The following is a 26,647-nucleotide window of genomic DNA, read 5'->3' on the forward strand; positions in this document are numbered from 1 at the left end:
CTACTTTGTTCTACAGCTTCAGACCAACATGGCTGCCCACTTGGATCTATTTTAATAAATGTTGTTAACAGGACCTTTTTTGTAGGAAAAGCCCATCAGGAACTCATTTCAATAATAGGCCACATACCCTCACGTCAGCATTGTTTCACACAGGGCTATTTTGTAGAAAAAGCCCATCAGGAATTCATTTGTATATTAGGCCACACCTCCTCACGTCACCATTGTTCCACACAGGGCTATTTTGTAGGAAAAGCCCATCAGGAACTCATTTGTATATTAGGCCACACACCCCACATCTCTATTGTTTCACACAGGGCTATTTGTAGGAAAAGCCCAGCCAGAACTCATTTGCATATTAGGCCACACCCCCTCACATCACCATTGTTTCACACAGGGCTATTTGTAGGAAAAGCCCAGCCAGAACTCATTTGTATATTAGGCCACACCCCCTCACATCACCATTGTTTCACACAGGGCTATTTTGTAGGAAAGGCCCAGCCAGAACTCATTTGCATATTAGGCCACACCCCCTCCATCACCATTGTTTCACACAGGGCTATTTTGTAGAAGCCCGGCCAGAACTCATTTGCATATTAGGCCACACCCCCACGTCACCAGTTTCACACAGGGCTATTTTGTGGGGAAAGCCCATCAGGAACTCATTTGCATATTAGGCCACAGCTCCTCACATCACACAAGGCTGTTCTGTAGCAAAATCCCAACAAGAACTCATTTGCATATTAGGCCCCCCCCCTGATGTCCCGGCTCAAAAAAGCTCCGGTGGTTACTCTTTCTGACTTCCCTGAGTCCGTCCGAGAGGCCTAGCGGCCCTCACCAAAGATGGCGGACGGAGCGCCCTCGACCGGCGCCGGCCCGCCCTTGCCCTCGCCCAAGATGGCGCCCGCGGCTTCCCAGAGCCTCTGAGGGGAAAGTGGCAGTTGCCGGCCCGCCCGCTCTCCCTGGCAGCCCGGGGCCGGTGTGTGGCGGCGGCGGCGGCTGTGAGAGGTGAAAGGTCGGGGGGGGGGGGAGGCGGCCATGAGGGGCCGGGGGGGGCCCGCCTAGAGAGCCCCGAGGGAGGGCCGGCATGAGCTCCGCGGGAGAGCCCGGCACCGGCACCGGCAGCTTCCCCCTGCACGCCCTGGTCTGGCACAACGACTACCGGCGGCTGGAGAAGGCGCTGCACTCCCAGGTAAGGAAGGCCCTCGCATTGCCCAGCGGGCATCGCGCCTGCGCCCGGATTGGAACCCACGACACCCCGGCTGCCAGTAAGGCAGCAGGGAGGGCAGAGCCAGCTTGGGTTGGATTCCCACTCCTCCACTTGCACAAGCTGGAATGGCCTTGGGTCAACTGTAGCTCTTGTAGGAGTTGTCCTTGAAAGGGCAGGTTCTGTCAGAGCCCTCTCAGCACCACCCACCTCACGGGGTGTCTGTTTTGGGGGAGGAAGGGAAAGGAGATTGTGAGCCACTCTGAGACTCTTCGGAGTGGAGGGCGGGATATAAATCTGCAATTCTCCTTCTTCTTCTAGAGAGCCAGTTTGGTGTAGTGGTTAAGTGTGCGGACTCTTATCTGGGAGAACTGGGTTCGATTCCCACTCCTCCACTTGCACAAGCTGGAATGGCCTTGGGTCAGCCACAGCTATGCAGGAGCTGTCCTGGAAAGGGCAGCTGCTATGAGAGCTCTCTCAGCCCCACCCACCTCACAGGGTGTCTGTTGTGCGGGGAGAAGATATAGGAGATTGTAAGCCGCTCTGAGTCTCTGATTCAGAGAGAAGGGCAGGGAATAAATCTGCAATTCTTCTTCTTCTAGAGAGCCAGTTTGGTGTAGTGGTTAAGTGTGCAGACTCTTATCTGGGAGAACTGAGTTTGATTCCCCACTCCTCCACTTCCAGCTGCTGGAACAGACTTGAGTCAGCCATAGCTCTCATAAGAGTTGTCCTTGAAAGGGTAGCTGCTGTGAGAGCTCTCTCAGCCCCACCCACCTCACAGGGTGTCTGTTGTGGGGGGAGAAGATAGAGGAGATGGTGAGCCGCTCTGAGACTCTGATTCAGAGAGAAGGGCAGAGTATAAATCTGAAGTCTTCTTTTCCTCCTCCTGGGCTTATTATTCCTCTGAATGGTGCCCTGGCTGGGACCCCGTGGACTGAGGTTTGGAGAGCAATGCTGAGGAGGCCCTTCCTGGGCAAGGGCTGTGCTCCATGAGGGGCAGGGTGGGGTGCAGACCGAGGCAAAAGACCTCTGGGTGTCTACTGCTTGGGTGTGGTAGTTCTTCACTCTCAGACTGCTAGTCTGTGCTATTTTTAGGTGATGCTGTTTTAGGCTTCCATTTAAAAATGGAATGGAGTTTCCGGAAAGAGAAATCTGTGCTTTCCCCGGATTAATTTAAGTGGCTTAGGATCTGTAAAAAAACAGATAAATAAAAGACACAGGGAGACTTGATTCTCCAGCTGTATTACTGACTGGCATGGATCAGGGTCTCTCTGTATAATAGAAAGTGAAAATGGAGAATCTCCCCCCTCCCCCCCCCCCAAAAAAAAGGTTTCTTGAGATCATCTGTGCCCTCTTGAGCCTGCAGACATGTCTGGCAAAGGAAAAGGCTCAAGAAGGACCTGGAAGTGGGAAGGAGGGAAAAGATTGCATGTCAACACAAGTGATGCCAATCCAGTGCAAAGCTCCAAGTGGGGTATGGTGTGTGTCTGCCCAGTAATCACAAAAAAAACAGCTACTTTCGGTCAGCTGCTCAGGCCTCCTGTTTGGAGAACTTTGGCTGCAAGCCATGGTTTCCCAAAACGTGTTGCAAAGTATCCTGAGGGTCTTTGGAGGCTTTTGAAGCTTCCTCGCCCTCCAGGTTTCCCTAAAAGACACCTTTCCAACTGCTTGCAAACCTGCAAGTGCCGCTGGGCACAGTGTGGTCTGTTCACACAGGCGATGGTGGGACCCAACAGAACCAGCCAATGCCTGGTATGTCTTGAGTGTGTGTGTTCTAGAACCCATCCCGGATTTCTTGGAGTACATTGCATTTCCATGAGCGGTGTTAACGATCTAAACTGTTGCAGACAATTTAGAACATCTTTAAAAGCCGCTGCTCCCATGGATTTGTTGGGTACAGGAGATGGAATTCTAGACTTTGCAGACTTGTATTTCGGCTATTTGCATTTTTGCTCTATTTTGCTCCCCCCAAGGAGTTCAAAGCGGCTTATGTGACATAGGATTTGAATCCAGGTCTTCTCATTCCAAGTCCAGTTGCTGCTGCACCGCACCTGCCTTCCCTGTCTCACCCTGTCCCTCCAGCTGTTCTGCCTGCCTGTCTTGCAGAGGAAGGGTAGCTCAAGAGCAACATTGTGGATGCTAAGAAAATATTTTCGGTCATTTGAAAGGAGGCCAAGAAGCCAGGCAGGTGTGATGGATGTGTTTGCCTTGTGCACCTGAAAGCAACCAGTCAGCTGGGACGGAAGGAATCCTGGCACCACAAAGGGCTGCTGCCAAAAATTATGCCACTTCAGACTGTTGTCAGGGCAGTTAATCTCACCCCCGCCCTGTTAAGGCCACAGACAGGCAATTTCTCTTCTGTCTGCCCAGCCCTTTCCCCCTCTCTCTTCCCTAAACAAAACTAGCCGGTTCTGAATTGTGAGAAGTGATTTCTGTTTGGAGAAGTTGGTCAATATATTCACTTCCTTTCCTTGGTGGAGCACAGAGAATGATTTCTGAGCAGAGTTAGGCAAGCTTGGAAGCTGGGCTGGGACCATAAGAGGCTCTGCCTCACAGCTAGCTGCAGTTCCACCCCTGCTGAGAGCAAACATGCAAACTCATCCTGCCTGGTAGCTTTTCGTGCCCCTGATGCTTGTGAAAATGCCAAAGTTAATTTGAAATAAGCATGTAATGTTTGAAACGCTATTATTGCAGTTCATGGTTTTATCTGGCCTAAGTAAAGAAGAACAGTTCTTCGCCCCAAGGAGTTTACACTTTCAAAATGGGAGGCCATCGGAAGCAGTGAGTCGGGCTCTGGCATGCAGCTGTCAAGCAGAATGTTAACGAAGCTATTAATTGGGGCCTTTGTACCTAGTTTTCATTCAAATGAGATCGATCCCAGGAGGCAGCCATGTTGGTCTGAAGCAATAGAACAAAGCAGTAGACAAGTGCACCTTTAAGACCAACTAAGTTTTATTCAGAATGTTTTATTCAGAATGTAAGAGCACACGAAAGCTTACATTCTGAATAAAACTTAGTTGGCCTTAAAGGTGCACTCGTCTGCTGCTTTGTTCCATTAAAATGAGAGTTGTTGAACATCCCAGTTCTAAGCATGCTTCCTTAGAAGCTCGCCTCCCCAACTCCCTTGGCATTGCAAATGCCTGCAACTACCAATAAACAAGTGTTTAGTTGATTAAGTGGTCAAGTAAGCGCCAATATATCTTGGCTTAACCAAACTTCAATAACGGCCCTCTAGTATCTCAGCAAGGTTGCATTTAAGTTCAGCTGACCCATACATTTGCAGTTGATTAGCTGTCTGCTTTTAATTGATGGATTTGTTCATTTTTCTGTGGTTCTGACTCTGTTTCTTCCCACTTCCCTGTTCTTGGCCTTTAACAAATGCACTTCAGTGCCTAGTCCACAACACTGGCAGCAGATAATGTGAGAATGACCCGTCTCCCTCGACCCTCTTGCTCATTTCCTATAGTGATAGCTGCTCTTCTGTTTCAGATTTCTAAGGCTAGTAGTGAAAGACCTGCGTCAGGTGGGAGCCTGTTATTGTTTGCATGCCTGTGGCTCTTTCTGCCTTGTGTGTTTTGCATTTTGTAGCAATCTATCAAGAGCTCTCATTGTCCTCCGCGTGTGTGTGTGTGTGTGTCACCCATGTGGGGATGTGGTTCCAGAGGCCATCTGTTTCCATAACGTCACCAGACATTTTACAAAGTTTGCTTTGTAAGGGTTGTCACCCACTCTGCGTGTGCACAGACATTCGTTTCATAGTTTCTTCTAGTAGCTATGCGGGCCGACAGCCGTTCCTGGTACAGAGACGCAGAAGCTGAAGCTCCAGTTTTGGTTTTGTTGTTTAAGTAGGTGATGTGGGGCTGGCCACCAACCACAGACAGCTCCACAAGAAACAAGAGTGGGGGCCCGCAGCCAGTGCACTGCTGCCTCCAAGAGGTGCTGGAGAGGAGAGTCCTCAGCAAGACCACAGCCTGCAGGAGGAGGCCTTGCCCTCTTGCTGAGCCAGTGGGACTGGTAGAAAGAAACTGAGAGAGTGGCAGTATTCCTAGGAGGCTTGGTGTCAAGCATGAGATTTCAAAATAACCAGTCCTTGGATTTTGAAACAAAGTTAGGTGTATTGATAATCCACGTGGCTCATTCGAGCTAGAGATTGGAACTGATACTTTGTAACACTAGAATACATGCTTTAAGATGGCACATCAAAGGTTCTATAAACAATTCTACATTCACTTGTGAAATTCACACGCTGGGCTTTCTTATCTATGTTGTGACTAGCACTTCCTGGGTTCAGGCCTGGCTGAGCCCGAGGACGAGTCCCAGGAGGTCTTATCTTCAAAGAGGACATTCCTGCATCTGTTAGTAAAAGCGAAAGAAGAAAGGTGGGGGCTGCTACTTTGATGTGCCTGCATTTAGTTCAGGGTTAGTAACAATTCTGTGGTCTGGATACTATCATATAGGAAAAACATACAATGCTTGACACTTGGTTTGGTTCACTCCCAGCTCCGCCCCTTCAGGCACAGACAGCGGCTAGGAACTTGTACGTAGGAGCCACACAAGAGCCTGCTGACACTTTCCCCATGGTGCTCTGATTTGAATAAGAATGTCAGAAAACCAGAATGTGGCCAGCGAATCCTCTTCCTGCATGTGCTTTCAGGGCCTTTGCAGATACGATTGCCAGTTCAGTGATCATCAGACCCTGGTAGCTTTCGGAGAAGAGGCTCTGAGGGTGGCTGGAATGACCACAGCTGAGAGGCAGTCACAGTAGGCAGGTCTGGGCTGGATGGTCCAGGGGTCTGTCAGGATGGGGGCCAACTTCACAGGTGCAGGTTTGGATGGAATCCATCCAGTCCAGGTTACTCAGTTCGTCTTCTCTTTGATGGATGCTGGGTGTATAGGAAAAGCTGTTGTCTGGAGCGGTGCCTTTCCCCAAACCTCCGTGTGTAGGATTTAAAAAGTGAGATCCATTGCCTTGTCTTGGGATTGCTGTCTGTTTTAAGCTTGCCTGCCTGTGTCCTGAGAAGCGGCACAACCGCGGCCCTGCTGCAGCATCCTGCACAGAGCCCATGGCGCGGCCTGCAGGCCTCCATGAAGCATCATCATCGCGATGAACATTTGTGCTTGGTCCCCTGCAGCCCGGCCCTGGTGGCTGCCTGGGAGGAAGTCTAACTCTCAGCTCTTCAGCAGGATGTGGAGCAGCGCGATCCTCGTGGCCGGACCCCCCTGCATCTTGCTGTTTCACTGGGATACATCGAGTCTGCCAAAGTCCTGCTGCGGCACAAGGCAGATGTCACCAAGGAGAACGCTTCAGGATGGACGGGTAAGAGGGCGTCCCATCTCCTTCAACAAGCAGCAAGGGGGAGAGGGAGGAAGACCTTTGGCCTCGACCCTGTGGACCAGCTGAAGGAAGCAGGCAGGCGTCAAAGACAGAGGAAGTCCAGGGAAATAAGGAGGCCCTGAATGCCATGTGCTTATGGGCATGTGCTTATTTGAACGCAACAAGTCCCAACCTTTTGCGCCTCCAGGCACTTTTAGAATTCTGACGCAGCGCAGAGGGCACAATCCACAAAACAACATTTTCCTTCCTTTTCTGTCCTTACGAGAGCCATCAAGACAGCTAACACATTAATACAGGGGTGTCAAACTCATTTGTTATGAGGACTGGATCTGACATAAATGAGACCTTGTTGAGCCAGACCATGTCAGGCCAGGCCATGTGTGTACCTATTTAAGATTAGGTAACAGAGATATGAACTTTATAAAGGACACAGACAAATACAATATTTTTGCTTAAAATGTTAGCACTTGCTATTAAAGATGCCTTCTTTGTATCTCTCCCATGGGATCCAGGGAACTGGGCAAAGGAAGCTCTGGCTCCTTCCTTCCTTCCTTCCTTCCTTCCTTCCTTCCTTCCTTCCTTCCTTCCTTCCTTCCTTCCTTCCTTCCTTCCTTCCTTCCTTCCTTCCTTCCTTCCTTCCTTCCTTCCTTCCTTCCTTCCTTCCTTCCTTCCTTCCTTCCTTCCCCAGGGGACCAGGAAGGGGAAGGAAGAGAGGCTTGGCTCCGTAGCTCTGCTGTGCGATTGAGAGAGCCTGGAAAAACAAGCTCTGCCTTCCCCCCCTTCCTCCCCAAGAGAGAAGCCTCAGCCAATGGAGAAAATAAAAGCTTTGCTCTGTAGCTTCTCTGTGATTGAGCAAGCCTTGCAAAGCCAGCTGTGATGCAGAAGGAAGCAAGAGAGAGGGAGAAGGAAGCACATGACAGCCAATTGCTCGGGGCCTGATAGGAGCCCTCTGGGGGCCTGATTCAGCTCCCAGGCCGCATGTTTGACACCCCGATTTAAAACATAAATGATACATTTACATTCTAAAGCTATTAAAATCAATTGCCATTAAAACATTTTTAAAAGAGTTAAAAAAACAGATTTAAAATGCATACGAAACAGTTAAAATTCGTGTGTGTGTTAAGTGCTGTCAGGTCTCTTCCAACTTATGGCCAGCCTATGAATTTAAATTCTCTGAAACACATAATAAAGCATAAAAACATCGGTTAGGAAGGAGGAAGGGATCGTTCAGGGAATGCCAATGAAACACAGATCTCTTTACCCTCTGGCAGAGGACAGCAACAGGAAGGACAGTCGACTCTCCCTATGAAGAGAGCTTCAGCACTTTGGTGCCATGACCCATTAGAGTTCTTGGGTTGCCACATGACCCACCTCATTGCAGAAGATGAGCATAATGGTGGGGTGGGCTTGTAAGGGGGTAGGCTGACCTCCAGATACGTTGGTCCCAAACCATATGGGACTTTAAAGGACAATAAGTAGAAAACTCCCAACACTAGGCAATATAATATTTGAGTCCCACGCTGCAATATATCTCAGCCCAAGTAATCCATATGGAGACCCTGAGTTTTTATTACTTCGTTTCAGTTTTTCAGTCTTCCACAGCTCAGCCAGTCCACACCACGTGGAAGATTGAAAAATTGAAACAGAGTAATAAAAACCCCTGGGTCTCCATATGGACTACTTGTGCTGAGACATATTGCAGTGTGGGACTCAACTGTTATATTGCCTAGTGTCGGGAGGTTTTCTACTTATTGTTCTTTACTGCACTCCATATTTTGCATTGTGTAATTGCTTTGAAGGACAAGACCAGCACCTTGAGTTGTGCCTGGAAACAGGTTGGAAGCCAGTCTAGGTGGACCAAGACTGGGGTGATCTGGGGTCCTTCCAGTCCACAAAATGGCTATGGCAGCTGCCCTGCAGTCGCACACTGAAGGTACTTGCACTGTGCTGGCAGCTGCTGCCAAAGCAACGCCTTTAAAAAGCTGCAGAGGCAACCACATCTCCGGTGACCAACCAAATGCCCCCCCTCCCCGGCTCTGCCCTTCTTGTAAGGACCCTTGCCAGGCTGCGGAAAAGATCTTGATGGGCACCACTTTGGGGACCCCAGAAGCAGAGCTTGGATTTCCTGTCACTTTCTGCCACTTGATCTCGGTTGGTCTTTCCTCCAGTCTTGCACGAGGCAGTGAGCACCGGGGATCCTGAGATGGTCCACTTGATCCTGCAGCATCGGGATTATCATCAAACGTCCACGACCCTTGGTGGGGTCCCAGAACTGCTCCAAAAAATTAACAAGGTAAAGAGCTGGGGAGGCGTGAACAGTGCACCCCGCCAGCGGTTGCTTTAAAGTCCAGTTTAAATGAAGAAGCCATTCCATCGTGTCGTTCTGTTTGCCCCATAAGGACACCAGCTGGGTCTCTGCTGATAACCCCCAGGCTTAACCTTTTCCCTTCAAACAGCAACCGGACAAGGGGGCCGCACAGTCATCCACCTCTGAACACTGTAGATCAGGGGTGTTGAACACATTTGTGATGAGGGCTGAATCTGACATAAATGTGACCTTGTCGGGCTGGGCCGGGTGTGTCACAACATGTCATGCCAGGCAGTGGAGATATAAACTTTATAAAGGACACAGACAAACACAATTGAAGATTTTAAAAACTTAAAATAAAACATTAGCACTCATTGGTCTTAAAGGTGCTTTCTTTGTATCTCTCCAGAGCGATCCAGGGAAAACGAAGCTCTGGCTCAGTCCTTCCTTCCCCAGGGGACCAGGAGGGGGAGGAGCTGCAGCCAATAGAAGGAAGAGAGGCTTGGCTCAGTAGCTCTACTGTGCGATTGAGAGAGCCTGACAAAGCACGCTACCCCTCCCTCCCCAAGGGTTAGGGTTAGCAGAAAACAGGTTTTGCTCTGTAGCTCCTGTGCGATTGAGCAAGCCTGGCCAAGCAAGCTTTGATGCAGAAGGAAGCAAGAGAGAGGGAGAAGGAAGCAGAAGACAGCCAGTTGCTTGGGCCTGATTTGGCTGCCCCTGGGCCACATGTTTGAGACCCCTGCAGTAGATAGATTCCTACAGTCCTGAGGAAACTGCTCTCTCCGTGCTCTTGATAACACTTTGGGCTGTGTTTTTGTCCAGCTCAGCCAGTCATGCTGTGAAGCTGCCCCTCTCCCCCTCCATTTATAAAAAAGATCGCACACAGGTTGAAGAGTGCTAAATGAAGCAGCTTTGTAAGAGGCTTTTGTGTCCTGTCAGCAGGGCACACGATGGCTGCCCATTGTGACGTCTTTGTTTTAGAGGTTTTTGTTCTCGTGCCTTTTCTTCCCACCCTTCCTTTAAAGAGCTCATGGCTCTCTCCTGCTCCCCTTTATTCTTACAACAGCCCTGTGAGGTAGAGAGGCAGTGAATGGCCCATGGTCATCCCATAAGTCTCCTAGCAAGTGGAGATTTGAACCTGCCTTCCCCTCATCCTAGTCCAGCAGCCTAATAATTGCATGACTTTAGGGGCGCACTCAGTGTGAAATGCTGTTCACCTTTGCAGTGAGCATCTTGCATGCAGGAGGTCCCAGGCTGAATTCGTGGCGCCTCCTGCTGAAGGAGGACATCGGGCGCAAGGCCCAGAAGGATCCCTGCTGTCGGAGCATGCAAGATGGACTGCAAGCCTTGCATTTTGACATAAAGGGAATGAGGAAATGATGCTCCTGCAGTTCCAGCCTGCAGGCTTGTGAAGCAGCGGTCCTGAACCCTCTGACCTTTCCAGGTCTCCCCAGCCCTGGTTCTCCAAAGGCACACCCACTGCCCTCCTTGCCCCCAAAAGGCAGATCAAGAGAGGACAAAGTTTCCTGGAGACTATAGGACTGTCAGCTTCCTGTTTGCCTTGCTTTAATAGTAGGTGTTTTTTTTTTAAAAATGCGAAGGTTGTTTCATTGACATTTGTGGCCACATTCTTTCTGAAAACCCCTTCAAGAGCGTCGCTGTGAAGTTCCTGGGTTCCTAAAGTCTAGGTTCTGCATTCAAAGACCTTGCAAAGTGTGTTTGTCCTCAGCATCTTGGAGACTCTTCCACTCTGTTGGCAGCCACGGCTAGCAGCCTGCGATTAGTCAGTCCTCTTTTTAAGGGCAATTCTAGGAGCTCCTGGGCATCCCGAGGCAGGGAATTCCATTGTGCATGGGAACTGACAGGTTTTATATTGTTAACTTCAGTGCGAATTGCTGACTGTCGTAAGACCCCGTCCTTTGCTGAACTCAGCTTTGCTCCACTTTCCTTTTTCTGTGCCAGACTCCAGATTTTTACGTGGAAATGAAGTGGGAATTCACCAGCTGGGGTAAGTTGGAGTCAGGCTGCTTGCCACCTTCTTTGTGGCAGTTTCTGCCCTTTTGAGTTTAGCTTCCTCTTCCTTGGGGTTCTTGTTAGCACAGGGAACTGATTCTTTTTCAAACGAGAATCTCTGTTTGCCCAGGCCGACCCACTCCTTCTAACTTGCCTGGAACCCTGCTTGCTTTCCGTTTGTCTTCTCTTTGTCAGAAGACGAAGGCCTCATTTTACAAAAACTGGAGCCTTGGAAAGGGCTGAAAGCATTTTGAGTTCTTAGGCATGATGACGTTGAGTTTCCTTCTGAGGCGTCATTCCTGCAGCTGGGCGGGGCATGCGGATGGAATGGTCTGAGGGACCGGAGCCCCTTTCCTCCGAGGACAGGCTCCCCTTAAGCAAGGAGAGGGTGGGGGGGGGGTTATCAAACTGCCCGTGATGCACAGAGTGGTATTTTTCTCCCTTTCTCATAGTGCTAGAGCTTGTGGACACCATAATGTAGAGATGCCCAGCAAATCGCATGCCTTTAAAAGAGGGGCTGGACCAACTCATGATGAAGCGGGGTATCAGTGTTGATGCTCTGAGCCAGTCCACCTCTGGCAGCAGGAGAGTCTGTTTCAAGAAACAGGCTCTTGGGTTAGGTGGGCCTTTGGCCTGATCTGCCAGAACTCTTTCCCTTCCTCCTCCTTTTCATTCCAACCTGCTTCCTTTTAGAAGGGGCTTCACACCTGGCTTTTGCTCTGCCTCATGATAGTTCCCCTGGTCTCCCGAGTCTGCCCCAGCGACGTCTGCCGCATCTGGAAGAGCGGGGCAAAGCTGCGCGTTGATATCACCTTGCTCGGATTCGAAAACATGAGCTGGGAACGGGGAAGGCGCAGCCTGATCTTCAGGGGGGAAGGTGAGTGGAGCCGGAAGGAGGCGGTGGAGGGCACGGGTGTCATAGAGTCCCAGGCTTGGAAGGGGCCATCTAGTCCAGCCCCTGCTCAACGCAGGCTCAGCCTCGCGCATCCCCGGCAAGTGTTTGTCCGGCCGCTGCTTGAAGGCTGCCAGGGAGGGGGAGCTCCCCACCTGCCTCAGGACCTGATTCCACTGCTGAGCAGCTCCTACTTTCAAAAGGTTTTCCCACTCTTAGTTTGCACCCACCACGGTGAGTCGTCTCCCCTGGGAGTGGCAAAGGGCTCCAGCTTTTGGAGTCCGGCGTTGGTGAGGTTAGACTCCGCCCTATTCCATTGCATATGGATCCTAAGCCTGACGAGAAAACTAATACTCAAAATACTTACAGGTTCAAAGACTGCAGGGAGGGTCTGTGGCACAGCCTCTCCTTGGCATGTGGGAGGTCCCAGGTTCGATCCCTGGTGTCTCCAATTCAATGGATGTGGCAGTAGGGAACGTGAAAAGCCTCTGCCTGAAACCCTGGAGAGCCGCTGCCAGTTTGAGTGGGCAAGAATGACTGATGGACTGTGAGCGGCTTCATGTGTGTTCATGTAGAATTTCATGACCTGCTTGGTCCCGAAGGTGGCATTTGCTGGAAGAATGCCATACAGGAATCACTTGTAGTCTTAGGGCTTTTGGTTGGTTTGGGATTGGGCTTAGATTAAGCTGAGAGCCAGTTTGGTGTAGTGGTTAAGTGGACAGACCCTTATCTGGGAGAACTGGGTTTGATTCCCCACTCCTCCACTTGCACCTGCTGGAATGGCCTTGGGTTAGCCACAGCTCCCGCAGGAGTTGTCCTTGAAAGGGCAGCTGCTGTGAGAGCCCTCTCAGCCTCACCCACCTCAGAGGGTGTCTGTTGTGGGGGAAGAAGATATAGGAGATTGTAAGCTGCTCTGAGACTGATTCAGGAAGAAGCGCGGGTTATAAATCTGCAGTTGTCTTCTTCTTCTGATATCCTTGCTCCTATCCTTGCCTTGTGCTGAATCAAGAGCTCTCTCAGCCCCACCCACCTCACAGGGTGTCTGTTGTGGGGGGAGAAGATATAGAAGATGGTAAGCGACTCTGAGTCTCTGATTCAGAGAGAAGGGCGGGGTATAAATCTGCAGTCGTCTTCTTCTTCTGATATCCTTGCTCCTAGAAGTGCACACAAATGTCTTCAAGGACAGTCTTCCCATTTTTAGCGATAAGACTTTTTTAAAAAAGGCACATAGATGAATCTGCCTTGTGCTGAATCAGACCCCCCCCGGGGTCCATCAAGGCCAGTACCTTCTACTCACATTGGCAGCAGCTTTCGGGGTCTCAGGCTGAGGTCTTCTACATCTCCTGCTGCTGCTGCCAGGGATCAAACCTGGGAGCTTCAGCATGCCAAGCAGCTGTTGTGCCACTGAGCCACAGCCTCTCCTCTCTCCTCACAACAGATACTGGGAACTGGGCAGAGCTGATTGAGGTGAACCACGACGAGAAGGTGGTTGCGACAGAGCGCTTTGAAATCACCCAGCAGATCCAGCGCCTGACCTTGGACTCCATGACCCCCAAGAGCAAGGAGGTGGAGAGGCGGCTGACCTCCCCCATCATCAGCACCTCGCTGGATACCAGGAACATCGCCTTCGAAAGGCAAGGGCAGCCTCTCGGCTGAGTGTTTGGGGGGGGAGGGGGTGATACCAGTACCAGTTGCGGGGGGAGGGGGGGTCAGGGGTGCCTTCCTAGACACTGGTGCACAACATTTTAGCTTCCAGCCCACCAGCATTTTCCCATCCATTGAAAACAATGAAGGATGAGGCATCTCCTTCTGGGGTCCATAGAAATGGACCCCCAAGTCCTAGCTTTTTGAAATTTGGGGGGATTTTTGGGGAGAGGCACCAGTAGCTATGCTGCAAATTTGGTGCCTCTATCTCAAAAAACAGGCCCCCAGAGGCCCTCCCAGATCGATTTTCCATTATAGCCTATGGGGCCTATTGACTATAACGGTCCCCATAGGCTTTAATGGACCGGGGGGGATGATTTTTTTTTTTTGCACACCCCCATGTTTTTCAGTATGATCTGTAAGCTGCCTTGAGTCACAGTAAAACTGGGATATAAATATTTGAATAAATGACAGTTGATAACATTTAAGCAACATCCTGTTTGTTAGAGAGCCAGTTTGGTGTTGTGGTTAAGTGTGCAGACTCTTATCTGGGAGAACTGAGTTTGATTCCCCACTCCTCCACTTGCACCTGCTGGAATGGCCTTGGGTCAGCCAGAGGTCTCGCAGAGCTGTCCTTGAAAGGGCAGCTGCTGTGAGAGCCCTCTGCAGCCCCACCCACCTCACAGGGTGTTTGTTGTGGGGGGAGGAGATATAGGAGACTGTAAGCCACTCTGAGTCTCTGATTCAGAGAGAAGTGCGGGGAATAAATCTGCAATTCTTCTTCTTAGGTTAGGCAGAGTTCTGTCAGTGATTGTTCCTCCTCTGTTATACCTGACCAGTAAATTTCTCATATTTCACTAAAAAAAACCCACCCAAAGTAGAGTTTTTCCCCTTCTAAGTGTTGGTATGTTTCCTAAGGTTCAGCAGAGAACGATAGTCTGAGGCCAGGTCCACCAATATAGTGGAAAGGCGTGGGTAGACCTCTTCTCCAGAGCCCTGGTCTACCTCCATAGAGAACAATGTGTTCTGTCATGAAATTTGACTTCATTCTGTTTCTTTTGTAATGTTTAGATTATGCCTAAAATATAGTATGAATAATTCATTCTGAGATTTTTTCCAAGGTTATGGAAATAATCTTCTAAAGAACTAATTCATGCAATAGTCAAATGTGGACTCACAACTTTAATGCCACTAGCTATTTTTGCTCACAACTCTTAGAGAGAATATTGGGGGGAACGTTGGCAGCAGCTCCCTCCTGCGACACATCGCATCACCTAAAAACAAAATTGCTGTTTCCTCCTCTTGATGCAACGACATGCGGCTGCTCTGTAGGTGCCCTCCTCCACGCTGAGAGGCGGCCAACCTCTGACTCCCAGAGCCAGGAGGAAACCTCAGGGCGGCCACAGGGTCAGATGCTCTGATCCAGCAGGGCTTCCTGTTGCCCTTGGGAGTGGCTTGGCCCTGCATCGCTGGGCTGAGAGGCTGGGGCCAAGAGACAGAGCTCCTTCCTGGAAGGCCCCTGGTTCAAATCTGGTCTTGGGCATAAACTCAGTAGGCAGCCTTGGGACCGCCCTGCACAGCCTCAGTCCTCCCCAACTGCAATAGGGGACCAGGTAGATTCCACTTCAGCAGCACCTTCCGGGGAGAGGGCGGGATTCTGAGCTTTCAGGAATGAAGGTTCCCTTCACCAGACTCACGGAAGAACATAAGAACATAAGAGAAGCCATGCTGGATCAGGCCAGTGGCCCCTCCAGTCCAACACTCTGGTCACATAAGAACATAAGAGAAGCCATGCTGGATCAGGCCATTGGCCCATCCAGTCCAACACTCTGGCTCACATAAGAACATAAGAGAAGCCCTGTTGGATCAGGCCAATGGCCCATCCAGTCCAACACTCTGTGTCACATAAGAACATAAGAGAAGCCATGCTGGATCAGGCCAATGGCCCCTCCAGTCCACCACTCTGGTCACATAAGAACATAAGAGAAGCCATGCTGGATCAGGCCAATGGCCCCTCCAGTCCACCACTCTGGTCACATAAGAACATAAGAGAAGCCATGCTGGATCAGGCCAGTGGCCCCTCCAGTCCAACACTCTGCGTCACATAAGAACATAAGAGAAGCCATGCTGGATCAGGCCAGTGGCCCCTCCAGTCCACCACTCTGGTCACAGAAGAACATAAGAGAAGCCCTGTTGGATCAGGTCAATGGCCCATCCAGTCCAACGCTCTGTGTCACACAGTGGCCAAATATACACACACACACACTGTGGCTAATAGCCACTGATGGACCTCTGCTCCATATTTTTATCTAACCCCCTCTTGAAGGTGGCTATGCTTGTGGACGCCACCACCTCCTGTGGCAGTGAATTCCACATGTTAATCACCCTTTGGGTGAAGAAGTACTTCCTTTTATCCGTTTTAACCTGGCTGCTCAGCAATTTCATCGAATGCCCACGAGTTCTTGTATTGTGAGAAAGGGAGAAAAGTCCTTCTTTCTCTGCTTTCTGCAACCCATGCAGAATCTTGTCAACCTCTCTCATGTCACACCACAGTCGACGTTTCTCCAAGCTAAAGAGCTCCAAGCGTTTTCACCTTTGTTCCAAACCTTTAATCATTCTAGTTGCCCTTTTCTCAGGAAGCTGAGCCTCCTGCCTGGAAGTCGTGTTGGTCTCTGAGGTGCTGCTGCTGCTGCTGCACTCAAATTGAGTTGTTCTGCTGAAGACCAGCAGGGCAGCCCTCTGAAAATAGGGGGATGGTTACAGCAGCAGTCGTGAGGGTTCTCGCAAGGTGCTTCCTGTGAAGGCTTCAAACACGGCAAATGCTGTTGTCCTCCTTCCTGGGGTGGGCCCCATTCCTCTCTTTGGGAGACAGAAGCCCTCCCAATTGCGTATGCAAGATCTGCAGACCTTTCTGTGGTGAGGCTGCAGCTTGATGTTGCTTGACAGTTGTGAGAAGGTTGCTTTTGGAAGTGCAGGTGCCTTCACAGTTTGCTTCCCCCCGTAGAAATACATCCGGCTTCTGGGTCTGGAGAACGGAGAAGTCCGAAGTGGTTAATGCTTATGATGCAAAGGTAGGAAGCTGTTCTGTGCCCTTGAACTCGAGTCTCTTTCTCTTGAGAGCTGCCCGGCATTCTCCTCATGGCCATGCTGGCACGGGAAACTTCCTCCAGGCTCTCAGTGGTTTCTCAGCAGCCTTAAGGGAGAGGCAATGGCTAATGCTGGTGTTTGACAGGAGGTCTGATTGAGGCCTGTAAAACCAGGACTGGTCTGTGGAGAAGTGAACAGGGTGGCCCCAGTTAAAAATGCAAAAACAGCCAGTGTAGAGTAATGGGGAATGGCTGTATCATACAGGAAGGGAGGAAGGAAGTGGTGTTCCAAAAGGAAGTGGCCGGTAAGCCTCTGGAACTCTCTGCAAGTAAATGTTTTGATGGCAGATAGTTTTGGTGGTGCTCAAAAAGGATTGTGGCAGCCACGCTGAGGAATGCCTACTGAGTGCTACTAGCTGTGGCCACCACCTCCATTTTGGAAGGAAGGATGCCTGGTGCCAGAGACCAACAGATGGCAGCTTTCCTCCATGGAGCTCTGCCTGGGGGGTGGGGGGAGTGTCCTGCTGGCCACTGTTGGCTGAGCTGGAGCCTTCTTTGGGCTGGCCCTGTATGACAAGGGTCTTCTCTTGCCCAACAGAAGGTGCAGCCTCTCCAAAGAGAAGCTGGCTTGTTGCCCGAGGGATTTCTGTCTGTGCTGCATGTTGACACACAAAGAATTGTGTTAACTTGCCAGCAGATGGCACTTGGGCATCTTCCAAAGGGGCTCCGTCAGCCTCAGCTCCCTGGCAGCAGGAAGGGGCGAGGGGTGGCCAGTGGCCCCGCAGCAGCTTCCACGGAGGCCTCTGTTTGGAAAAGCCACAGCTCCTTCTCCCCTTCCCTCCAAGGTCTACACGGCAAACAATGTGAATGTGGTGACCAAGATTCGAACAGAGCACCTGACTGAAGAGGAGAAGAGGCGATACAAAGGTGATTTCCTCCTGCTTGGCAATGCTGAGGCCTGGGATCGGTGGGTGGTCTTCCTGTCCTATGCCAGCCCAGTGACAAAACACATTCCATGGTTGATGTTTTCTGGGCATTGAAACCTGATGCTCTGGCTGAATTGCATGCTTCGGTTCATGTGGCCAGGAGTCTGGTAGGACAACTGGCTCCTTTGTACAGGTTTGCCGTCTGTCGGTCTGTACTTCCTTTGAATGAGCCTGGAAGCAATGCACTATGGCACAAACAGTAGAAGTGACAGTACTGTCTTGCTGCCTGTTCTGAGAATATCAATTTTGGGGCCACCCTCCCTGCCATAGAAGAGCCCCGTAGCACAGAGTGGTAAAGCTGCAGTACTGCAGTCCTAAGCTGTGCTCATGACCTGAGTTCGATCCCCAGCGGAAGCTGGGTTTTCAAGTATCTGGCTCAAGTTTGACTCAACGTCCCATCTTTCCGAGGTCGGTCAAATGAGTACCCAGCTTGCTGGGGGGGAAGTGTAGATGACTGGGGAAGGCAATGGCAAACCACCCCAGGAAAAGTCTGTCATGAAAACGTTGTGAAAGCAACGTCACCCCAGAGTCGGAAACGACTGGTGCTTGCACAGGGGACTCCTTTACCTTTAGAGCCTCGTGGCATGGAGTGGTAAAGTACTGCAGTCCTAAGCTCTGCTCATGACCTGAGTTCAGTCCCGGTGGAAGCTGGGTTCACGTAGCCGGCTCCAGGTTGACTCAGCCTTCCATCCTTCCGAGGTCGGTAAAATGAGTACCCAGCTTGCCCGGCAAAAGTCTGCCATGAAAACGTTGTGGAAGCAACGTCACCCCAGAGTCGGAAACGACTGGTGCTTGCACAGGGGACCTTTCCTTTTCCTCCCTGCCATAGACCATTTGGGTTAGCTCCTTAAGAGAATCAGTGTGCAGGCCTGTTGCTGGAATATAGGCTGGGCGGCAAGGCAGCTGCTTTCCCGCTTCCCCTGTCCCCATATGTGATAAAAGCCCTCTTCCCTGGCCGTGGGGTCTTTCACAAAGATCAGAGGAGGGGAGTGGTGAGTCCCGCCTCCAGGGGGTCATGCACCAGATTGACTGGAGAGTGGGGGTGGGGCGGGTCCCTGGAATGGCTTCGGGATGGAGGTGGGTGTGGCTGAGCAGGCCTTTTTCTGATGGAGCCAACTTTGCTAATGGTCTCTTTTCCTCAAGCTGACAGAAATCCTTTAGAATCCTTTCTGGGCACCATTGAACATGAGTATGGCGCGCAGCAGGTGAGTAAAAACTAGGGAAGAAAAAACAATGCATCATTATAGGATAGGGGAGACTTGTTCTGGAAGTATTATCTGCAAAAAGGATCTAGGGGTCTTAGTGGACCATACACCGAATATGAGTCAACAGTGTGATGCGGTGGCTAAAAAGGCAAATGCACTTTTGGGCTGTATCAACAGAAGTCAAGTGTCCAGATCACGTGATGTGATGGTATCGCTTTACTCTGCTCTGGTAAGACCTCACCTGGAGTCTTGTGTTCAGTTTTGGGCACCACATTTTAAGAAGGATATAGACAAGCTGGAACGGGTCCAGAGGAGGGCAACGAAGATGGTGAGGGGTCTGGAGACCAAGTCCTATGAGGAAAGGTTGAAGAAGCTGGGTGTTTTTAGCCTGCAGAGGAGGAAGCTGAGACATGATATGATCACCATCTTCAAGTATTTGAAGGGCTGTCATTTAGAGGATGGTGCAGAATTGTTTTCTGTTGCCCCAGAACAGGGGTGGCCAAACTTTCTTAATGTAACAGCCAAACAGAATAAATGTCAAATGTGTGAGAGCTGCAAGACGTGAATGTAAGATGTTTGAGAGCCGGAGGAAGGAAGGATGAAAAATAAATAGATGGGGGAGGGAGATAGAGGATGGTGGACTAGACGTACTATTAGTCTGATCCAGCAGGGCTGTTCTGATGCACTTCTCAGGGGAAGGCCTCAGTCTCTCTTCGCTGTTGTCCCTCCAGAGGAACTGGTTGGCCACTGTGTGAGACAAGAGGCTGGATTAGATGGACCACTGGCTGATCCAGCACAGCTCTTCTGGTGTTCACCAAGGCTTGGCTTTCCAGATGGTCTTAGAACCAGAGTTGCTTCATCTCACAACCCCTGGATGGTTATATGTTTGGGAAGGAAACATGCTACAGTTTTGGCATACCCTGACAGGGCATTTCATGGTGTTCAGTTTAGCCTTGGTGTGTGCAGATACAGAAAGAAAGTTTGGCTTGCTCAAAAACGCCCTCTTCCATTACAAAGTTATATGGCCTTTTCTATCTGTAATAAATATGGCCCCAAATTTTGAGAAGGCCACTTTTGAGAAGCCCAGCCTCTGCGGACCATGGGAAGGGCAGGGTATAACTGTATTGAATCAGAAACTTTCTCCTCCCTTCCACAGGACCTTACAACAGAATACGCCACGACAAACAACCCAACGGCCATCACCCCAGAGGAGTATTTCAACCCAGACTTCGACCTGAAGGACAGGGACATCGGAAGGCCCAAAGAAGTCACCGTTCGGACTCAGAAGTAAAGCCGCTGCCCTGCCAGACCTCTCGGGCTCTTTGCCTTTGGATGATTTGCTTTCGCAGTGCCATGTGTTTGGCGGGGGGGGGGCTCCTTTTGGTGCCCAGCTTGCAGATCCCCACATGTTTTCCCTCTGGAACTAGCAACACTCCTGCTGGAAGCAAGATTCTCTCGATGCTTGGTGAAGGGAAGTGGTTTCCTGCCTGCTGGAGCTCAGCCTCTGAGCCAAGATCAGGGCTGGGGGGAGAAGGGCTTTTTAAACCGAGGCCTGAGCCCCACACTTCCCGTCTTGGATATTCCCCACTGATTCCAGACCCTGTCAGACCTTTGGGGGTTGGGAATTAACACCACTGGGAAGAATTAGCAGAAGTTCTCTCTGTAGTTAGGCCTGTTTCTCCCCACGAGCAGAGAGGCTGGTCAAGCCACGCCTGTGCCACCGGTTGGGATTCCTGTGATTAAAGACTCCCTTGCACAATCCCCTCCCCCAGTCCCCCCACACAGGAAACTAGCAAGGAGGAGTTTCCTCTATGCTGAGTTAGCCTGAGCTAGCTCACAGTTTTTTAGCCTCCAGTTCACACATTTTTGTCTGAGCTGAGGAAAAATGATCCCAGAGCACACAAGTTGATGCAGTAGCTCACAATTTTAAGGCCAGGAGCTCACAACTTTAATAGCAGCAGCTTACAAAGTAGAATTCTTGCTCACAAGACTCTGCAGCTTAGAGGCAACATTGGGCATAACAGAACCTTCTTTCTTTCTAACCTCTCGTTCTCTGTTCTGCAGGAATGTTGCTTGTTGCTCCTTTCTGCGTGGTCTGAAGCAGCAGAGTTCAGGCATCAGCTTCTTGCATCGTGCTCGGTTTTTAAGTCCAAGAGCACCGGAGAGACCAACAAGATTTCTGGGGTGTGAGTTTTCAAGAGCCAAAGCGCCATTAGTCAGATACAAAAGGAGCTTTGACTCCCAGAATTTTATACCTCAGAAATCTCACCGGTCTCTCAGGGCTCAAATCCCTCTCCCCTACTGCAGACCAACATGGCTTCCCTCTGAAACGCTTCCATTTTGGAGTGACACTTTACTGGGGCTTGCGAGGGGGCGACCTGAGCAGATGCAGCCTCCCCACATGTCCCCACCATGCCTGTCTCTCTGTCCGTCTGCCTGAAATGCCTTTCTTGCCTCTTAAGGTTTAAAGCAACGCTGTGGATGTCGGAAACGTTTCCTCTCTCGCTCGTGGAACACGTCACTCCCATCATAGACCTGATGGCCAGGACCAGCGCCCATTTCGCTCGACTCAAGGACTTCATCACCTTAGAATTTCCCCCTGGATTTCCCGTCAAAATAGGTACTGATCCTTTCCCCCCGGCAGTGCAGCTTTCCTCTTCCCCCAGGGGTGGGGAACAGTGACTCTCCAGAAGTTTTTCTTGCCTACAACTCCCATCAGCCCCAGCCGGCATGGCCAATGGCTGGGGCTGATGGGAGTTGTAGGCAAAAAACATCTGGCGAGCCACTTTTCCCCACCCCTGCCCCAGACTCTCGAGAACAGTGTCAGGTGCTCTTGGGTAGTGCTCAGGTAAGGCAGTCTTGGAGGAAGCTGAATCAGGGGAGGCCCTGTGCCCTGCTAGCCAGGGACGAGACGGTTCTCTCCTTGGGACCTTGGAGAGCCACAGCCAGTCGGAGGAGGCGGCGTTGGGCTGGACAAGCCTCGGACCTGAGCCTTGCTTGCTTTTGTTCCCTCCAGAAATCCCCTTGTTCCATATTCTGAATGCCCGGATTACCTTTGGCAACGTGAACAGCTGCAGCACCATTGAAGAAGCGTCGCCCGAGACCCTGGAAGGGGCCCAGCAACAGCCAGGTAAGGAAGCTGCCCTTGAGGGGGAGGGGGAAGGCACCTCCAGATGGCTCTCTCTTTGGCGCTTGGGAATCATGGCTTTTGATTTTGAAATGGGGCTCCCACAAGAATCCAGGTTCTCTTCTCGGGGGCAACCTCTGGCTTGGCTTGTGTCAGCTGAGTTCTAGCAGGGGGACGCAGATGAATTTTCTGTGGTTCTGTATTGTGGGCTGCAGCTGTGGACGGCCTTCTCTCTCTCTCGCTGACGCTGATGAAGAAATTGTGCCTGGGTTAAGCAGCCTGCCCTGGGTTTTGCCTTTCCACTAATGTGCTCAGTTTCCTCCCCTGGTTTGTGTGCAGAGTCTCCCTTGTGTTGTCCCCCCACCATAGAAATAGAGAGAAGATAGTGTGCGGTGGGGAGGGGTAACAAAGAAGTGCAAAGAGGGCTCCAGACATGCAGCTTTCACAGGCAGGCGAAGAGTCAAGAATTGGCATCATCCGAAGGGGAAATGGAGCCTGTTCCCAAGGGGTGCGGCCTCTGCCTGGACCTGGGCTTAGGCGAAGGAGAGCTGCAACTTCGCTCTGCAGGATGAGTTGGGAAGGGGCCACACCTCGGAGGGGCAAAGAGCGGCAAAGCCGGCATCTCAGAGAGCCACCTGCGCCACCAAAGTTTGTCTCTTCACCCTCTCTCCCCCCCCCCATCTCTTGCTCCAGCCTCTGCCTTTGCCGTGGACCAGTCTGTCTTTGAGATCCCCAAATCCTACCGCATTCAGGACGACGGCAGAAACGTGCGTGTACAAGATGAAGACAACGAGATCATGCAGTTTGCCATTCAGCAGAGCCTGATGGAGTCTGGCCAGAACAGAGTGAGCCTGGGCGCCACAGGGGCTGCTTCCTGTGTGTGTGCTGGGAGGGAGGGAGGGAGGGAGGGAGGGAGGGAGGGAGGGGGGATTGTAAAGATGGCTGCCCTGGGGGTGGGAAAGCTCTAGTTTTTCTAGTCCAACGCACACGGCAGCCATTGCCCTCCTGGTTTCTTCTCCCTTCCACCAAGGGTGTGGGTGTGTTCATTTCTTTCATCAGCAGCTGACTATCGCTATAGCCATGTAATGTAATGAGCTGTGTATCAGGTTCTCTGAATGCCCAGCTTTCATTTCATAGCCTAGACATATCATGAGAAGGGCAGGTCAGTATAATGGAAAGGACTGGAGACTGTAAAAAAAAAAAATGAAACCTAGTAATTCAGAAACTGTATTAGAGAAATTGCTGCTATAGTCTTCAGTCGCCCTGTTTAAAAAAGACAATCCCCCGCTGGCCGGGGAGGGGGACTGGCCAGTGCCCTGGGGCCAAGGCAAGGAAGCTGCGCAGAAACCTTCCCTGGGGAAGCCCCGTCGCTACTGCGCTGCATGCAAATCCTGCCTGTCCAGGTTCCTTTGTCTGAAAGATGGTGAGGGGTCTGGAGACCAAGTCTTATGAGGAAAGGTTGAAGGAGCTGCTGATGTTTAGCCTGGAGAGGAGGCGGCTGAGAGGTGATAGGAACACCATCTTCAAGTTCTTGAAGGGCTGTCCTATAGAGGAGGGTGTGGAATTGTTTTCTGTGGCCCCTGAAGGTAGGACCAGAACCAATGGGTTGAAATTAAATCAAAAGAGTTTCCGGCTCAACATTAGGAAGAACTTCCTGACCATTAGAGCGGTTCCTCAGTGGAACAGGCTTCCTCCTCGGGAGGTGGTGGGCTCTCCTTCCTTGGAGGTTTTTAAACAGAGGCTAGATGACCTCTGACAGCAATGAAGATCCTGTGAATTTAGGGGGAGGTGTTGGTGAGTTTCCTGCATTGTGCAGGGGGTTGGACTAGATGACCCTGGATGTACCTTCCAACTCTATGATTCTATGAAAGACCCCCTTGAAGAGCTTTGGTGAGAGTTGGGGGACCCTAGCACAGTCGTGGGCCGGCCCCACAATCTGTCAGGAAGCCCCACAAATGCCCCGGCGCTGGAATTACTCAGGCTTATGCAGTGCCTGCCTGTGAATTTGCTGCCCTCTCCATGCCTCTACTGCTTGCCCTTTTCACCTGCATTCCTGGCTGGCAAAAGCCAACCACCCTACCCCCCAAGCCTGCGTGTGCCAAGCTCTCTTTGCTCTCTCTTTTCCAGGAGGCCTTGAGCGCCACCTCCAACGGGGCGGTTTCCTACTCGCGGGACCTCAGCCTTCAGTATCAGAGGTAGCCTGGCTTCTTGCTTGAAGGGATGGGCCCCTCTCGGGAGCAGCCACTGGCTGGGCCTGAAACTCTGCAGAGCGGAGGGTGCCCGGCGGCGGCACCAGGGGCTGGCCTCTCCCTGTGGAAGTGCTAGCCTCCCACCACCCTTCAGCCCCTGGCATCTCTAGAGGGAGCGGTGGCTGGGGAGAGTGGCCTTCAGCCAGAGGGCTGCAGGGGTGCCTGCTGTGGGATGTGCTTTCTGAGCAAAGCTGTGCCCTGATCCCAGCTGGCCCAAAGTTTGCTCCTCCTAAGGTCCGTGGGTGGGGGCCACGGCTTCGGTTTGCAGACTCAGGTGCCACCATGTGCATTGCAGGGGGTGGGGATGATCTGAGGGTCCTTTGGCCAACTCCGGTGTTTTCATTGGGTGAGAACATGGGCTGTGTTGGGAGCCAGTGGGGGAGAGAGCTAGAGAGCAGCCCTGTCTGTGATCCTTCCCTCTCCGCTTCCAGGCGATGCGTATGTGATCCACCCTAACCGCTGGATGAGGGGCGTGTGGGTGGGAGGGAGGGAGGGAGGGAGGGAGGCGTGGCTTTTTAGGAGGGCCAAGCAGCTCCGGTCCAGGCTGTACCCTCTCGCTCAGTGCCGTCTCCTCTGACTAGCAGCTGCCCAGGGAGACTCTCTTTCTTCACCCCCCACTAGCTGAGGCCCTTCGATTAGAGGGGCTGGCGGTGGAGCCGTGAGCCCTTCTGCCTGCCAGGCTGGTGCCGCTGGTCCAGGAGCCTCCAAGGAGGTCAGCGCAGAAGCACCCTGCTCTTCTCCCCCAGCCCCTGGAGTGTGCTTGAGGGCTGCTTGAACGTGTGCCTCTCTCCCCCCACCCTTCCCGCACAGAGCCTTGCAGGAGAGCTTCCAGGCGAGCAGCCCCACCCCTGTGGCCCCCCCACTGAGGGATTCCTCCAGTTTCGACCGGGATTTGCAGCTGGCCATGGAGCTTTCCGTCAAAGAGCAGCAGGAGCTGAAGCGGCGGCAGGAGGAGGAGGAAGCTGAGTTGCAGCAAGCTCTCCAGCTCTCCCTCCTGGAGAATTAGGTGGCAGGGCCAGAAAGGGATGCTGGAGCAGCTCACAGCAGCCTGGAGAACTGCAGCGGCCCCCGAACACGAGATCGCTTTCCGTGGTGCAAGGCAGAGGCTGGAGCCTTCCCTTTGCCACCCTCCTGCGCGGTGCAAAGCTCAGGCGGAACGAGACCCTTGGCACTGCCTGTACTTCTGTGACCCAGATGCCTTCCTGAAAGGACAGGTGGAATCTTTGCAGGCCATCGTGCCACTGGAGAGGAAGACAACTGAGGTGGCCATAGGAGGGTCACCTTGCTTTCTACCAAAGAGATATGCAGCCCTCCCAGTATTGTGGAGCTGTGGGGGTCCCATGCCGCACGGTGCTTCTTTGGCAGGAATTGGGGAGGGGGCTGCTGCACAGGACTTCTCTTCCTCCCAGCTGTCTGCCTCTCCAAGGCCATTCCAAACCAGCCCATTCTTTCACTCCGAGGCAAGAGTCTCTAGCTCTGACTGGTGCTTTGTACAGCTTCCTTTCAGGTTGTTTTTAAAGTCACTTACGGAAGACTTCCTCTGGGATGAATTCCTGTGGCCAAGGGAGTGAGTGAGGCGGCTCCCACTTGTGTTCCTTTTTGGGCTGCCCACTGCCACGCCCGCCGCCTCCCAGCACTCACACTTCCTTTGAAGATGAGCGGCTGCAAGGGCTAGCCTCTTCCAGCGTCCACATTGCCTTCCTCTCGGAGGTCGTGCTGCCCTGCTTGTCCACCCGGGGGGCTGGGGAAGTGCTTCCCCTCCCCTGCATTCCAGTAGCAAGTCCAGCAATCTCTCCTTGCCTTCCCAAGTCACCCCAAGACAAGGAGGGTGCCTTCGCCATGTCTTCCCAGCTCTTTCAGGAGGAAGACAGAGGGGGATGGTGCAGTTGGGGGCAGGACCAGGCCAGATCCCTTAATTCTGTGCTTGGAGTCAAAGGGGCTTTTCTTTTTTTCTGGCGCAGTCTCTGGTGCACTTGCCAGAGAGCTCTCCCCGTAGCTGCTGGGCACTGCAATGCCAAGGGCAGCCTGGACATTATGAGCAGAGGCTGCACCTCTAGCGCTTGAGTCCCACCTCAGACTGTGACCCCCCCCCCCAGTTCCGGTCCTTCTGCAGTGGACCTGCTGGGGGATGGCCGAGCAGCAGGCTCTGGCGCAGGGCTCAGGGCAGTTCGCATTGATCTTTTTTTTTTTGGACCCTCTTCTGTTATGCCAGGCACCCCGGGCCCTCCTCCTCGCTTTCTCGGGACATGCCCAGGCAAGTGGGCCAAGCTCTTGCAATGTGTTTGTCACACAGACACACCCCTCCCCAGAAGCTTTGTTTCTCTTGCAAATAAAGTGCATGGCTCCTTTGACAAAAGCACTATGTTTGGTGGTAAGAACATAAGAGAAGCCATGCTGGATCAGGCCAATGGCCCATCCAGTCCAACACTCTGTGTCACATAAGAATATAAGAGAAGCCATGTTGGATCAGGCCAATGGCCCATCCAGTCCAACGCTCTGTGTCACATAAGAACACAAGAGAAGCCCTGTTGGATCAGGCCAGTGGCCCCTCCAGTCCAACACTCTGTTTCACACATAAGAACATAAGAGAAGCCCTGT

The 26,647-nt window shown here is 51.9% G+C and overlaps 1 protein-coding gene across 4 annotated transcripts; it reads left to right on the forward strand.

Moving 5' to 3' along the window:
• The first annotated feature begins 1,084 nt into the window (after positions 1-1,084).
• On the forward strand, positions 1,085-26,405 carry ANKRD13A (ankyrin repeat domain 13A). 4 transcript variants are annotated; one of them, XM_060249741.1, is made up of 15 exons: positions 1,085-1,189; positions 6,389-6,521; positions 8,708-8,832; positions 10,810-10,855; positions 11,594-11,737; positions 13,191-13,386; positions 16,401-16,467; positions 17,328-17,409; positions 18,612-18,673; positions 19,830-19,960; positions 21,136-21,293; positions 21,690-21,803; positions 22,494-22,645; positions 23,928-23,995; positions 24,860-26,405. In XM_060249741.1, exons 1-15 carry the CDS (start codon positions 1,085-1,087, stop codon positions 25,053-25,055), a joined length of 1,779 nt encoding a protein of 592 aa, XP_060105724.1. In that variant the 3' UTR covers positions 25,056-26,405. The 4 variants fall into 4 exon arrangements, with proteins under 4 accessions (XP_060105724.1, XP_060105727.1, XP_060105725.1 ...); XM_060249744.1 differs by having other exon boundaries at positions 1,123-1,189; positions 6,386-6,521; positions 24,860-25,122; XM_060249742.1 differs by lacking the exon at positions 1,085-1,189 and adding an exon at positions 4,653-4,727 and having other exon boundaries at positions 24,860-25,122.
• The last annotated feature ends 242 nt before the right edge of the window (positions 26,406-26,647 follow it).

The sequence above is a fragment of the Heteronotia binoei genome, chromosome 11 (assembly GCF_032191835.1).
Source record: "Heteronotia binoei isolate CCM8104 ecotype False Entrance Well chromosome 11, APGP_CSIRO_Hbin_v1, whole genome shotgun sequence".
Taxonomy (NCBI): Eukaryota; Metazoa; Chordata; class Lepidosauria; order Squamata; family Gekkonidae; genus Heteronotia; species Heteronotia binoei.